This window comes from Armigeres subalbatus, chromosome 2, assembly GCF_024139115.2.
Source record: "Armigeres subalbatus isolate Guangzhou_Male chromosome 2, GZ_Asu_2, whole genome shotgun sequence".
Lineage (NCBI taxonomy): Eukaryota > Metazoa > Arthropoda > Insecta > Diptera > Culicidae > Armigeres > Armigeres subalbatus.
This window is the reverse complement of record NC_085140.1, coordinates 154,797,375-154,813,643: the sequence shown is the minus strand read 5'-3', so window position 1 is coordinate 154,813,643 and position 16,269 is coordinate 154,797,375. Positions and strand designations below refer to the sequence as shown.

Below are 16,269 nucleotides of genomic sequence, written 5' to 3'. Positions count from 1 at the left end.
GGTTCCAGGTAGTCTGCGAACTCCATAGAGTCAAGGTATGTGGATCAATCTTCGTAATGGAGGCAGTTATTGAAGAATAAACAAGTTTTATGACCCCATCTTGGTATATGTTGTATATGTATGTCCAAGTAGTTCTTGTTGTTGTCTTGAGCTCCAGGTAGTCTATGAAATAGAGTCAAGGTCGACGGATCAACCTCCTTAATGGAGGCAGTTATTTGAAAATAAACAAATTGTGAGACCCCTTCTTGATATATTTTTGTATGTATTTTAAGTAGTTATTTTCATTGTCGTAGGCTCCGTAATGAAGGCAAGACAAAATACGTGAATGGAATCCGTATTTTTTTTGTCGAAGAGACTTACAAACTTATTAACAGGTACTCATAAATGATTCTTAATAAGCTACAAGCAGTGAAAGTTATTTCATGAAAATCTTTATTGTTTGCGGTAAATTGGGTCGAAAACGTGATAAAATCGGGTTAGGCAAAATCAGGGGTAGACAAAATCTGGGAGTGACAAAATCGGGTCACCCTTATCTGAGTGAATGTACGCATTCCTAGTACAGTAGCCGTTCGATAACTGCAAAATTATTATTATTATCGTCTTTATTTAAGAGGTTTTCAGCCCTCGGCTGGCTCACCTCTGAACTGCAAAATGTTTACTTTTCAATTATCGAATGCCGTTCGATAACTGCAACGCACTCTAGACGTCAAACGGTTGTCAATCGATGTCAGATGCAATAAAAGTGCATTTAAATGTGCAGCGCAATGCAGCTGTCATTGAGTCTGACATCGGTTTGAAGTTGAGCAGTCCGATAACTGTAAAACTGTTGCAACTATCGAATTGCAGTTAATAAGCATTGCAGTTAAATGACTTGCAGTTATCGAACGTCTGCTGTAGTTTTTGTTTTTGCCGTGGTACTAGGTAGTCTATGAACTCCATATAGGAATTATCTGCAGATCAACCCACGAACGGAAGACTATTGGTATATGTTTGCATTTCAAGTAGTTCAAGTTGTTGTCATTAGCTCTGGGCAGTTATTGAATAATAAACAAGATGTGAAACCTCATCTTGATATATTAGCATTCCAAGTAGTTATTGTTGGTTCCAGGTAGTATAAAAACTCAAAGGTGCAGCCCGATCGGGTTGTACGCAAAGGTGACGTTGAACTACGTAGCTGTATGTAATGTACAGGTTTTCGACTTTTATGTTCGATGAGACCAAAGCAAACGTTTTGCGTTGTTTATCCTGTGTTCCTGAGATTGAGTGAAGATTCCGAACCCTGGATAATCGAGGATGAACAACACTCTCAAGCGATCACATATCCAAATTATCAATTGATAAAAACTCGCAAGAGACTAAGAATTGTTCGATAATTGTACCTCGATTCGAAGCATTGGTAAATGCTACTTTTGACAAATTTTCCTACATAACACCAAAACACAATGCTTAACATCCGTTTGAACATCATTGTTGACATTAAATTGGTAAAAGTTAGGTTTACATTAAAATGATAATTTTGTGTTTATTATCAATCGATTCTAAAATTTGAAAAGTTATCGCCGATAATTATGTTGTTATATTCGGCTTTGCAGTCCGAGAACTCGGTCAAAACGATAATTTTATGTTTGACAAACATAAAATTATCGTTTTGACCGAGTTCTTGGACTGCAAAGCCGAATATAACAACATAATTACAGAATATTACAGTCGAACACTCATCTCCATATACGTTATCGCCGATGATAACTCGCCTACTATTCATAGTTATCAAATGACAATTCCAATAATTATCGTATTAGAATGGATCAGCACAACCCTGACTGATAGTCTACCGCTGCAATCATCAGCGCCGCAAACTGGAACATAGACTAAGCACCCAGCCACTAAGAATATTGTGAAAGCTGGGCTGTCAACGGCATTTGGTGGACATCCTATGAAGGAAGTAAGAGTAGACGCGACAAAGAAGTTTGACAGTTTATTGATAATAATTATTATTCCTTCACGTAAGTTGCATCGGACTTTTCGTTTACTCCGGCAGACACCTAGGAATCACCAAAACCGAGCCGAATAAAGTTGTCCAGAACGTATCCACTGCAGCAGCGAAGAGCATTCCGAGCCCTTTCATCTTCTTCAAAAGACGTAAGCGAGAAGCTGCCGTCAAACGCCCTCAAGCTTTCGAGAAAACACGCGCGTGTAAGTTAGCCGAATCTAACTGCATCAGCTATAATCCCTGAAGGTTGCATTAATTTGACGTCTATGCTGGCTTGCAGTCTCCAGTTAGACTTGCGAACAAAGGCACAGAATTCGGAGATAGCGAGATCTATTCTCGATCGGATCTAGGATGTTTTCGGGTGGGAAACATTCTCGACACCCTGGGCATAGTGTATCCATTGACTTTGCAACACAAGATACATCCTAATGCAATGGCGGGCATAGAAGTTATTAAATAATAATTAAAGAAATGCTAAAAGATTATAAGCTGAAAAGCAGGCCAAAATCCAGTTGGAATGTAGTGCTATGGAAGAAGAAGCTTGGGATGCACTTACGAGATTGACTGATTCACCGAAACCGGTTGCTAAACTGTAAGCAAGTTTTCAATAGTAAATATTATCATACATAAATATTACAACACACTGGAGTCGGTTTTTACGCGGAGGATATGAGCCGCGTGAATTAAAACAACGTAAAATACCGTGTAAGTCCCAAAATATGTCTGAATGATCCCCGGAAATCCCGAAATTCGAGTAATAAAAAATCACATAAAAAAGCGATTCGTGTAAGGAAAACCGCATAAAAAACGACTTCAGTGTACTTCGGGTATGAAGCGTTGACTCTTCTTTGATCGAATGGTCCAAGAAAATTGAAAATCCATCGAGAAACGGCTGAGATATAAACGATCAAAGTCTATCATATTTTCGTGACGTTTTTCGATTTTTTGCAATCGTAAAGTGTACCCCAATATAGAAAACACAGACGTAGTTCTACGTCAAAACTTCATTCATATCAGTAATATGAAGTTGTCTATTCTTTGGAAATCCAAAATGTAAATAAATTGGAAGGATTCAACTTCACGCCGAGAACGTGAGGGAAAAAACGGGCTAATATCACAAAGATCATGTACTATATTAAAATTAGATTAAGGACACTCCTCACGGAATCCAAGTTTCAAAGTGCTCGCGTTTTCGGGGGCACACCAATCGATACGGAGGCGGCGCACAAGTGTCATTTTTGATGATTTTGTTTTGCTGCGTCGCAGCATGCGTGAAACAATAAAAATGACAGTTGTGCGTTGCTTCCGTATCGAGTGGTGTGCCCCCGAAAACGCGAGCTCTTTGAAACTTGGATTCCGTAAGGAGTGACCTTAAAGACCCTCTAGATATTCGTGTAAACCTAGAAGTCTTACTCCATACATTTCTAGGATGACCGTTAGCATATGCCATGAACGCATTTTATTCATGGACCCCAAAGGCATGTACCAAATTTAAAACAGGCTGATATATCTCTGGTGTAGATCCTAATGCCTTACTTCAGGGTTTTCTTGGATGATCATGTACATTTGAAATGGGTGCATTCTATTCTACGTACCATAAAAGGCATGTATAACTATTCAAATAGGCCGAAAGAACTCTGGTTACGCGTGAAGTTCTTGAGGATTGTTCAACGCATGTAACAATTTCCCTGCTTCTTGGATTTATTTAATTCTTATAGCGGATTTATCATAGCATTCGCCACAGCCTGGTGCTCAGGTTTATTGTCATTCTTATTGCTATCAATAAATCTCTTATAAGTATGCTGAAAAAGCTTCAAACGTCAAACGCCTATTAATCTTATGAGCAGCTCTACGGTAGTGATAAAGAGCGTGATAAACCATATTTTCAAAGCTCGATTAAAGCTAAAATTTTCGGTCGTAATGTGGTCAAATGGATTACCCCAATAAGGTGATTTGCATAGCAAAGAGCTTATGACGGTGTTTAATAAGAGCAACATTTTCATGATATAAATTTAAGATGGCCATCTTGAAAATTGAGAAGTATTTTAAGTCACAGCAATTTATCCCTGAAATTCATGATTGAACAATGTTTCCACCGCGTAAAACCCTTTTTGTGATTTACATGCATAACAAATATATTAGGGTGAAAAATCAATTAATTCAATTGAGATCTACGATATTGTTGTTATAATTATTTCAAATTAAATGTCCAGAACTACATTATTTTGAGGGCGCGTGGTGTTCAATCTTATTTTTCCACTAGCTTTCACCATGAAATTTAATGCGCACCTAATTTGGATAGAAGTGAATTAAAAAACAATCCTGAAAGAAAATTATTTTATAGTCATCCTCATCATGATCGCCATCAACAATTTATTTTGTTATCATTTTCCAGCAAAGTTTTGTTTCCCTTTTTATAAGCAACATTTTTGACAGCGGCCGCAGCCAAATTCCCTTTTTTGCGAGTGGTTTAAAAAGGATTTCTAAATACTCTTATAATAGGTTTATAGTGGTAATCTAGAGAGGGCCACTTGGACATATCTTACTCTTATAGTGGTCATCACAAGGTTGTCATGTAATAGCGGGTTTTATTGTTAGATCTTATTATTTTATCTTGAAAACCATTCCTAGAGCGGAATAAAACTTAAAATGTTACTTGGGAAGTGTTCTCTTGGATACCCATGAACATATGCAATGAAAGCGGTATATTCTATGTACCACAAAGGGCATATGCCACTTTTGAAACAGTCCGAAAGGTATCTGGTTACGTGTTAAGATCCTGAGGCCTATTCTAGCATTTTTTTTTTTGGAAGACCATAAACATATGCAATGGACGTATTCTATTATATGTACCACATAGGGCATGTACCACTTTTGAAACAAGCCAAAAGATCTCTGGGTACCCATGCAGATTTAAAGGCCTTTCCCAGGGTTTTCTTGGATGACCATGAACATATGCAATAAAGACGTTCTATTCTATGTACCAGTTTTGAAACAATCTAAAAGATCTCTGGCTACGCGTGTAGATCTTAAGGCCTTTTCCAGGATTTTCTTGGATGACCAGCAACATATGCAATGAAAGCGCTCTTGTCTATGTACCATAAAGGGCATGCACCTCTTTTGAAACAATCTAAAAGATCTCTGGTTACGCGTGTAGACCTGAAGGCTTTTTCCAGGGTTTTCTTGGATGACCATGAACATATGCAATGAAGGCGCCAGAGGACTTATCCGATAGATTTCTTCGATAGCGCAGAATATATGTAGTGATCACATTTGATTTCAAGATGCGCAAAAAGCATGTACCACTTTTGAGACAAGTCCATAGACCCATGGTTACGAGTGAAGACCTTAAGGTCTTTCTCCAGAGATTTCTTGGATGACTCGGAACATATACTGTGAACGCATTCTATGCTAAGTACCACAAAGAGCATGTACCGTATTTGAATTTGCATAATAGGCCTTTGGTTACGCGAGTAGATCTTTAGGCTATACTCCAGAGATTTCTCGGATGACTAAGATCTCATTTAAGGGATTATTGCATTACCCGAAGCATATACTGTGAACACCTTCAATTTTAAGAAGCGCAAAGAGATTGTAGCATATTTGAAACTGGTTGAATGGCCTTTGGTTACACGTGTAGACTCTTAAGCCTTACTTCAAAGATTTCTTGAATAACCATGGGCATAAGCTGTAAATCTTGGCAATGGGCAAAAAGTATATGAGTTTCTATTTCCAAAACATTCAAAATTACCCAAATCGGTTGAAAATTGTTGAAGTTATGAGAATATCAATTTATGGGAACACGGGTACCCTGTCGGCCATCCACGTGTGTTTCTTTTTGTTGGCCGCATAAGGGTTAAAGTCTTCTTCTTCTTCTTCCTTAAAGTGCAACACCAAAAATTGGCGATTTTCAACCCTCCTCCCCCCTTCGTCATCCTTTTTTAACAAACATCTAAAATTTTTGTATGGATCTTCACGCTGCTCAGAAACCCCCTCCCCCTAGAGGCGTGACGTACTTCGTGGATGGCCCCTATTCGGCCAAATGATTTTTTTTGCAAAATGTCACATTCGGCCAAATGTCCTATTCGGCCAAATGACCCTTTCGGCCAAATGACTACGGCTAATTAAGATGCGGTTTTCGCTGAGTATAAGCTCTTGAGTGTTCCTTTCAGCTATGTAGGTTTTCTTTTCGCCTGCGCTTAGTAAGGAGGCGCTATACAATATAATAAAAAAATAATTTCCCCGTACTTATTTCCATACAAACTTTAAACGTCTTGGGCTAAATCAGTTTTCATCCAAATCAGCTCAAATTTTCTAAAGACACTCAGAACATGAGAATCAGATGAGTGTTGTGGAGCAAAATCATTTTTTGAACCACCGCATTATCTACCGTAGAAGCACCATAATTAACACAGATCCAAACATGGCGCATTTTCATATCAAATGATTTATAGAACTTATTTTTGCCACAAATATTTCAAAGAATCAAGCTAGGTGGCTTTATTTGCTCTTCTTCTTTGCAAATATGACATAAAAAGCACATTATTGATGAAGAATCAACGTACTACAATAAAATATATGGAACTTATACTCATAATGCGTCTATTTTTCGCTTTCTTAGCCACAGTGCTAAGGATCAATGATCATTTATTTTGCGCAAAATGCTTGAGAATTTTTGACCCGCTGACCACTATGACCTGACAGCTGAACATTATGAGTAAGCTTTTCCTTCTAAGCTGAACCTTGAAACAAAATGTACTGCGTCAAATTAGGCTTACGATGCATTGTGATGTTCCTTATTAAACTCATCAGACAAATAGGCAGTGCTTAAAAACCTCAATAATAGTTCACTGTGTCAAAATAAATATGGTGCTTTCACGGTACATTTAATTATAATATTTACAAATTCAAGCTCTAGATTAGCGGTTCTCAACCTTTTTCTAGAGAGGTACCCCTTAGGTCTTTTGCATTCATTGAGGTACCCCCTATTTTTTGCTGTAAATGAAAATAAAAGTAACTCATTTCCTTCTTCTTATTGGCATTACATCCCCCACTTTGACATTGTCGCCTAGCAGCTTAGTCATTAAGCAATTCCACAATTGTTAACGGCGAGGTTTCTGAGCCGAGTTACCATTTTTGCATTCGTATATCATGAGGCTAACACGATGATACATTTATGCCCATGGAGGCGAAAAACAGACCTGAAAATTACCGTGACATAAGGTCTCCAAAAATTTGTCTGAAATTTTCGTTATTCCGTGAAATTTTCACATTCAATGCTTATACATCAAGAAGCTTCCTACAATACTTTGTGGACTTGTGGAGGCTTCCAAGCCTATTGTATAGATACTTTTGAGCACCTCGAAAGGACGCAACTAAGCCTCTTCAAAGAAGGCTTCCGAGCCTCTTGAAAGGAGGCCTTCGAGCCTCTTGAAAGGAGGCTTCCGAGCCTCTTGTAAGGAGGCTTTCGAGCCTCTTGAAAGGAGGCTTCCGAGCCTCTTGAAAGGAGGCTTCCGAGCCTCTTGAAAGGAGGCTTCCGAGCCTCTTGAAAGGAGGCTTCCGAGCCTCTTGAAAGGAGGCTCACGAGCCTCTTGAAAGGAGGCTTCCGAGCCTCTTGAAAGGAGGCTTCCGAGCCTCTTGAAAGGAGGCTTCCGAGCCTCTTGAAAGGAGGCTTCCGAGCCTCTTGAAAGGAGGCTTCCGAGCCTCTTGAAAGGAAGCTTCTGAGCCTCATGAAAGGAAGCCTGAGGCCGCTTGAAAGGAGGCTTCCGAGCCTCTTGAAAGGAGGCTTCCGAGCCTCTTGAAAGGAGGCTTCCGAGCCTCTTGAAAGGAGGCTTCCGAGCCTCTTGAAAGGAGGCTTCCGAGCCTCTTGAAAGGAGGCTTCCGAGCCTCTGGAAAGGAGGCTTGCGAGCCTCTTGAAAGGAGGCCCGCGCCGCTTGAAAGGAGGGGTCCGAGCCTCTGGAAAGGAGGCTTTCGAGGCTCTGGAAAGGAGGCTTCTGAGCCTCTTGAAAGGAGGCTTCCGAGCCTCTTGAAAGGAGGCTTCCGAGCCTCTTGAAAGGAGGCTTCCGAGCCTCTTGAAAGGAGGCTTCCGAGCCTCTTGAAAGGAGGCTTCCGAGCCTCTTGAAAGGAGACTTCCGAGCCTCTTGAAAGGAGACATCCGAGCCTCTTGAAAGGAGGCTTCCGAGCCTCTTGAAAGGAGGCTTCCGAGCCTCTTGAAAGAGACTTCCGAGCTTTTGAAATGACGGGTCTGAGCCTCTTGAAAGGAGGCTTCCGAGCCTCTTGAAAGGAGGCTTCCGAGCCTCTTGAAAGGAGGCTTCCGAGCCTCTTGAAAGGAGGCTTCCGAGCCTCTTGAAAGGAGGCTTCCGAGCCTCTTGAACGGAGGCTTCCGAGCCTCTTGAAAGGAGGCTTCCGAGCCTCTTGAAAGGAGGCTTCAGGCCTCTTGAAAGGAGGCTTGAGCCTCTTGAAAGGAGGCTTCTGAGCCTCTTGAAAGGAGGCCTGAGCCTCTTGAAAGGAGGCTTCCTGAGCCTCTTGAAAGGAGGCCTGAGCCTCCTGAAAGGAGGCTTCTGAGCCTCTTGAAAGGAAGCCTGAGCCTCTTGAAAGGAGGCTTCTGAGCCTCTTGAAAGGAGGCTTCCGGTCCTCTTGAATGGAGGCTTCTGAGCCTCTTGAAAGGAGGCTTCTGAGCCTCTTGAAAGGAGGCTCTGAGCCTCTTGAAAGGAGACTTCCGAGCCTCTTGAAAGGAGACTTCTGAGCCTCTTGAAAGGAGACTTCGGAGCCTCTTGAAAGGAGGCTTCCGAGCCTCTTGAAAGGAGGCTTCCGAGCCTCTTGAAATGATGCTTCCGAGCCTCTTGAAAGGATGCTTCCGAGCCTCTTGAAAGGAGGCTTCCAAGCCTCTTGAAAGGAGGCTTCCGAGTCTCTTGAAAGGAGGCTTCCGAGCCTCTTGAAAGGAGGCTTCCGAGCCTCTTGAAAGGAGGCTTCCGAGCCTCTTGAAAGGAGGCTTCCGAGCCTCTTGAAAGGAGGCTTCCGAGCCTCTCGAAAGGAGGCTTGCGAGCCTCTCGAAAAGAGGCTTCCGAGCCTCTTGAAAGGAGGCGTCTGAGGCCTCTTGAAAGGAGGCTCTGAGCCTCTTGAAAGGAGGCTCTGAGCCTCTTGAAGGAGGCTTCAGAGCCTCTTGAAAGCAGTCTTCTGTGCCTCTTGAAAGGAGGCTTCCAAGCCGCTTGAAAGGAGGCTTCTGAGCCTCTTGAAAGAAGGCTTCCTGAGCCTCTTGAAAGGAGGCCTGAGCCTCTTGAAAGGAGTCTTCTGAGCCTCTTGAAAGGAGGCTTCTGAGCCTCTTGAAAGGAGGCTTCTGAGCCTCTTGAAAGGAGGCTTCTGAGCCTCTTGGAAAGGAGACTCTGAGCCTCTTGAAAGGAGGCTTCCGAGCCTCTTGAAAGGAGGCTTCCGAGCTTCTTGAAAGGAGGCTTCCGAGCCTCTTGAAAGGAGGCTTCCGAGCCTCTGGAAAGGAGGCGAGCCTCTTGAAAGGAAGCTTCCGAGCCTCTTGAAAGGGGGCTTCCGAGCCTCTTGAAAGGAGGCTTCCGAGCCTCTTGAAAGGGGGCTTCCGAGCCTCTTGAAAGGAGGCTTCCGAGCCTCTTGATAGAAAGCTTCCGAGCCTCTTGAAAGGAGGCTTCCGAGCCTCTGGAAAGAAGGCTTCCGAGCCTCTTGAAAGGAGGCTTCCGAGCCTCTTGAAAGGAGGCTTCCGAGCCTCTTGAAAGGAGGCTTCCGAGCCTCTTGAAAGGAGGCTTCCGAGCCTCTTGAAAGAAGCATCCAAGCCTCTTGAAAGAAGCATTCAAGCATCTTGAAAATAAGTTTCCACGCCTCTTGTTTGAAAAAAGGCTTTCGAGAGTCTTGAAACGAAGCTTCCGAGTATCTTGAAAGGAGGCATTTGAGCCTTAGGAAAGAAAGCATCCAAGCCTCTTGAAAAGAAGTTTCTTAGCATCTTGATCGGAGACTTCCAAATCATTGCAAAGGAGGCTTAGGACCAGCATGAAAGGAGACTTTCGACACGCGTAGAAGGCGGTTTCCAGTCTCTTGCAACGAAGCATCTGCGCTTTTTGAAAAAAATAAAAAGCCTTCATGTCTCTCAAATGAAGATTTCCAAATATTTAAATTTAAGATTTTAGTTCAGAGGCATATTCTTAATATATTATTCAACATTTTGTTTCGATCAGGTAGATTGCATTTGAAGTTCTTTTTCAGATCTTTCATCCAACAGCCCTTCATACACTGTGCTGGTTGTGGTGGGCAGGATTTAATAGACTTTGATTCACTAATCGCCGTGCATATTGACGGGTGGCAACTAAAAAATTGGAATGACTTCAATACTTTTCTTTCAGAACAATAATCCTTAGAATTAATCCTTAGAATTGTCACACACACACTTTCACTCCAACATTGCTCACAACATGCCGTAGGAACAAGAAATATTGCGGCGTGCATTGGAAATTTCTCAAGTGAAAAAAGATCATGGGAAAAGTACACGGTCAAACGAAAATGTTTCGAAAACTGTCATAGCATTATTTGATCTACTCAGCTCCATTGTATACAAAGGTGATTTTAGGGCCAAAAATACGAAGTACCTCATAAGCAGGATCAGAAGCAGCATTCCGAAAATCGATGTGGTAGGACCATACAGCGGTCATGTTATACCAGCAAGACTAAACTGCACCGCACGACGTACCATGGATCGTATGCCAATATTCATTAGTCTAAGTTTGAAGACTAAGGACAACTCTTTATATAACATATATCAGATTGAACTGTACTTCTTTGTATTTTTTATCCCGAGCCATTTTTTTCATTCCAATTTTTAGTTACCACCCGTTATGTACAATACAAAGTTTTGAAATAAAATAATATACAATTATCAAAACATTATCGATATTTTTTTTGTCAAAATTGTAATACATCCGCCATTACGTATTTTTGTTCGAGGTACCCCCAGGGGTACATGTACTTCAGGTTGAGAATCGCTGCTCTAGATATTTAAATCAAACATTTAAATTCAATTCCTCATACATATTCTCATTTCACTGATCGCAAACTTTTTCTTTAGTGGTACCCTTCATACTTTGACATAATTTTGCTGAGATTTCAGGCTCTAATCGAAATTGAAGCATAACTCTTTCAATTGAAACTCACAGGAAAAGTATCTATTCGCTCTTTACTGCAGCAATCATCCAAAAAGGTATTAGAACAGTACGTCATTCAGAGAAATTTCATAAACCAACTTGATCTCGGCCTCTTAATTCGATTTGGACAAAAATATAATTTCGATTAATTCGAAAAACTTTTCGGGCTTCTAACTCTCAGAATTCTGAGAGGACAACAAGATATTATTCCTCGGTCCTGTTTGGTACATTCTGAATAAACTCTTAGACATTTTCAAACGGACAAGTGACGTAACTAATTGCATCTTCATTCCATTTTCAGAGCGATTCCTCCTTCGTCCCGATCAAAGCGGACGCCCAGGTGTCCGGAACGGAGAGCGATGATTCCAGTATACGAAGTGTCCGGTTTAGTAAGGTGGCCGAGGTTCGCGAGATGTCACCGCACGAAGCCACCGAGGCACTCATGTCGCGGCTTTCGTACGCTGCCAGCTTACGGGTCCGACGACAAAAGTCACATCACAAGACTGCTCGCACGGCGCTAATGTTCTCGATTCTGGTAAGTGATGATGTACAACAGTTTGTTCAGGTGATCAAGATCTAACCAAATCCTTCTAGTGGTTTATCGCCAACTACATGTTTCAACTGGCATTGGAGCCGAGTGAAACCGCCATGGTCACCTTGCTGAGCTCAACCTCCAGTCTCTTCACGTTGGTCCTGGCAGCCATTTTTCCTTCATCGTGCGGCGATAAGCTCACTGTGTCAAAAATCTTTGCAGTTCTTTTGAGTATCTCCGGTGCAGTAAGTATCATATTGCAAGTATTTGATAGTAATAGTTGTAACAAATTGCACTTCTCCAGGTCATGGTTTCCCTATCGGAGATCAACGAGCCGAAGATGACTCGGGGGATTGTGTTGGCCATAACGAGCGCCTTCTTCTATGCCTCCTATTTGGTGCTAGTCAAGCGAAAAAGTGATACGGAGGAAAAGATCAACATCCCGCTGTTCTTCGGATTTGTGGGCATGTGGAATCTGCTGCTGCTGTGGCCACTGCTGTTCGTTCTAAACTTCTCGCAGTTGGAAGTGTTCGAGCTGCCGTCACGGAAACAGTTTATGGTGCTTTTCCTTAATGGTTTAGTCGGGACGGTTCTCTCAGAAGCTCTATGGCTGTGGTAAGTGTACGTGTTATTGTTTTCTGTTCATTGATCAATGAATGGAAATGATAAATGTAACAATATTTATACAGACAATAGGCTGAACATTATAAAAAAAACCCTGATTAATCCACCTAGCGGTGTTTGTGCCTTTCTCGTGCAAAATAAAAATAAAAATATGAGTGAGCGTGGTTTTAGCGTGGTTTGTGCATAAAATATAGTATTTTGGCCATAACTTCTTATCCCATAGTCCAATCTGGCCAATTTTCAATAGCAAACAATGGGGCAGGATTCTCAATCGAATGGAACTTGTTGCAAGTAATTCGACTAAAGCTAAGTTCCAAAAAGTGTGTCTACAAAATTTGTACACATACACACACACACACATACATACATACACACAAACAGACATCACCTCAATTCGTCGAGCTGAGTCGATTGGTATATAACACTATGGGTCTCCGAGCCTTCTATCAAAAGTTTGGTTTTGGAGTGATCATATAGCCTTTACGTAGGGGAACTGTACCGGTTTTGGCCATGTTCCTAATTTGGCCAATTTTGCGAATAACTCCAAAAATAAAGCAATTCACAAGGGTTTTATTAGTTCCAACAAGAGATATATCCCTCACGCTTCAACGCTGCTTTCAACTGATCGATTATTTTGGAAAAATATGTATTTTTCAGGGTTGGCCAAATTAGGCACTAAGTTGGCCAAAACCGGTGCACTTCCCCTATACTTAGTATACGAGAAAGGCAAAAATCACAATTTGCACTCTGTAGTCTAGCTCAAAAAGTCCAGAAAAGCAACATTACCACAGTACTGTGGATCATACATTATGAACTTAATTTGAACCACACAGCATGATCCAAAAAATATGCAATAGGTTTTATGGTTTTTTATTTTGGTTTTGGCCTTATTTAACTATATTTTGTACAACAAATAGTTGTAGTGGTCGCAGTGCCGCGGCTGTTCCTGGAGGATTTTCAACGGGTGGCTTACGCTTACCTCCAAAGAGGACCACCCGTCGTGTTATTTTGCCCGGCTATAGACTGGTTAATGAACCAGTCCGGAAAATGGTTCAACACACCAGGAACACGAGTAACCGACCACCCACACTCAAATTGTCTAACCCACGATACCGACAGCCAAACTCTTACAATCCTGACCAACGAAACCCAGCACACTCCCAAATCCTATCACGTGTCCACGGTATAAAGTTATCATCACTGGTAACAATCTTCCCACCCCATCTTTCCCTCTCGCTTCGAAAGACGAACAATTCGGGTTTGCGATGACGACGAGCAATGGTGATGGAGTGCAGGCGGTCGCTTGGTCAAGCTGTTCAAATAAAGACAGCAAAAGTCGTTGACCGCGCAGAAATGTCATTGACACAATTAGACCTCACTAATGACACTCAATTCTTGGTCTGATTATCTTTAACACACAAGACAGTCGCACAGCTCACAAAAACTCTTCCGCACAATCTACAACTAGGCTAGCCTATACGGGGAACACAGAAATGATTAATTAGCCTGTCGAACACTTCACGTTCAAATTCACGAACCAATTACATTACGGGACAAACTAAAAGATCGCGCCCTTCTTTCACCACGGTCAGGATCAATGTGAACGAGTCGATTGCAAATAATCCTCAGATTAACGTTCTTTGGCAATGTAACCGGAAATTGAAGCGCGACGGATTACGTTGACCCTGATTGTAAACATCTCCCTCCCATTCGAAGCGGTTTGGTCTGCTACTCATATTCCCGATTGCAAGTCGAACCCTTTCTCATTGCTCGGACTTTATGTAACGGTGTCACGAATGGTGATCCGCTTCAAAGGCGCTTATGCGTTTCAGGCGTAGCAACTAACCTCTTCACGCAACGTTCTATTTAAATTGCATGCAAGTCTGCACCAGCTACACGGTTCGTTTTATTTGGTATTCCATGTTGTGTTGTATCGAAATTTACGAATTTAAATTAAGTCTAGAATAATTATTAACATTAACAAAAAAGTATATATTTACAGTTTTAGATATTTATATTTATAAATTTAGAAACTTAATTTACAAAGAACTTCAAAACAAATATTGACTACCGTTACATAGTCACGCGCATTAGTTTGATTATTAACACAGACTCCGTAGTATAATTAAAGCAAATTCATAGCATAGTTTCGTCTTATTGCTGATGGTTCAATCAATATGCTTATGTTTCCTCTTTCAGGGGCTGCTTCTTGACGTCATCTCTTATCGGAACGGTAGCGATTACGTTGCAGATACCGCTGGCAATGCTGTTCGACATGATGCTGCACGGCAAGAGCTATCCATTGCTGTTCTATCTCGGTTCATTGCCAATGCTTTTGTCGCTGGTCCTCGTGGCGTTCCTGATGAAATTCGATGACACTGATCCGTTGTTGAAATTCAGCAAACTAATCTACCGGCGACTGTGGAATTGTCGAAAAGCAAACATAGTCCGGATACCGGACCTTGAGGAACAGCACGAGTCCCTGATCGACGATAGTCATGAGAATTGAAGATACCTTTCAGGAGTTTAGCAATGCCAGACGATTTCAGTGATAACGGATAAGATTACTTCCTATATATGGGCGAATATGCAATAGGAATTGCGTGTCACAGGCACTCATAGATTAAGTTTCCGCAGACGAGTTTCGATCAATGACTTCAATCCATGAGGTTTCTTGTTTTTGAACAAATTACAATTCTCCATCTGACCCGGATCCGGAAACCCACGAGCTCGAATAAGTTAACCAATTCAGTAGATATACGTGTCGCGAAGTGTCGTCCGAATTCCATTGAATTGATGTGGTCGTTTTGAAATGTATTACATGTTAGAATTAAAACGATAAGGATAACACAATATAGGCAATAAGTGCTAGATAATTGTGTCTTGCTTCGTACAGGATTTAGATAGATTTGGTTTAGCACAAATGAGGCATTTCAGAAATGTTTTTGTACCAATAGTTAATAGATTTTGGTGTCTAACGCAAATCAAAATGTGAGCTAACCTCAAAAAGGGATGCCACGATAGGGCACAAGATCGTATTTACATACATCAGATGTATATTTTTGTACAAAAATGCATTATTAACATCACATTTATTTTTAGTATATGTGACCAGTATTTTGTCATAATATTGTCTTATTATTTTCACCAGTTTATGCTTCAAACAGTTATTTCCAATTGGCTATTGAGATTCACTTATTAGACAACGCACGCGCCCTTTGGTGTAGATTCCACTTATTGTACATCCTTTGAAATACGACTATACGGTATCTACACTCACACAAACTATGTAACTGTCAGTATATAAAGTAGCGATCAAATCAAGTTTGGCTTACGGCACATTAACAACACACCACACAATTACATTCCTACATAGGTTAGGTTTTGAACAAAATAAATTTAAAAAAATCTAATTTGTGATATCCTAGTTAAGGTATACAGTAAACTGAAAACAACCACTCTAAACTGTTTAGAAAGTTTAATAACCTGTTTTATCTGTAGCCAGAGTTGACTTATACTCCACAGTAGAGGAAACAAATGAGGTACGGTAAAAAAAAACATCACCTAAAGTGTGTCTCTCACTACAAAGACTAATGATTTTCGAACAATAAAAGTGGAATACAAAACTTACAACAATGTTCTAGACAAACCATAGACATTCCAATTTTACACCATCAAACTAGGGGCTCGTATTTCGTTGACTAAGACATCCGAAATTATTGCTGTCAAGTGTAAATAATATCCCATTTTAAAAATATAGTTTGCACCATTGCGCATATTTTTTTGTGTCATAGCCTTTCCTTACCTAACGAAAGAGATAAACGTGGCCGGCAATCGTGCTTCATTATTTGGACTTCCAAATGATTCCGTTTTAATTCATAAGTATAATGCATTTGGTAAGTAATGAGGAAGACAATGTTAAATTATGTACACACATTTGGATACAACCAAAAAAGTAATCAAGAATT

At 41.0% G+C, this 16,269-nt stretch overlaps 1 protein-coding gene across 2 annotated transcripts in view; it reads left to right on the top strand.

Annotated features, from left to right (window-relative positions):
- LOC134211047 (solute carrier family 35 member F5) overlaps positions 1 to 16,060 on the top strand; it is a 40,341-nt gene extending 24,281 nt beyond the window's left edge. For both annotated transcript variants that reach the window (XM_062687606.1, XM_062687607.1), the window contains exons 5-8: positions 11,447 to 11,680; positions 11,740 to 11,922; positions 11,982 to 12,292; positions 14,501 to 16,060. In XM_062687606.1, the coding sequence (XP_062543590.1) occupies positions 11,447 to 11,680; positions 11,740 to 11,922; positions 11,982 to 12,292; positions 14,501 to 14,810 (1,038 nt within the window). In that variant the 3' untranslated portion in view covers positions 14,811 to 16,060. The remainder of the gene's footprint in view (positions 1 to 11,446; positions 11,681 to 11,739; positions 11,923 to 11,981; positions 12,293 to 14,500) is intronic.
- Positions 16,061 to 16,269: the final 209 nt, after the last annotated feature.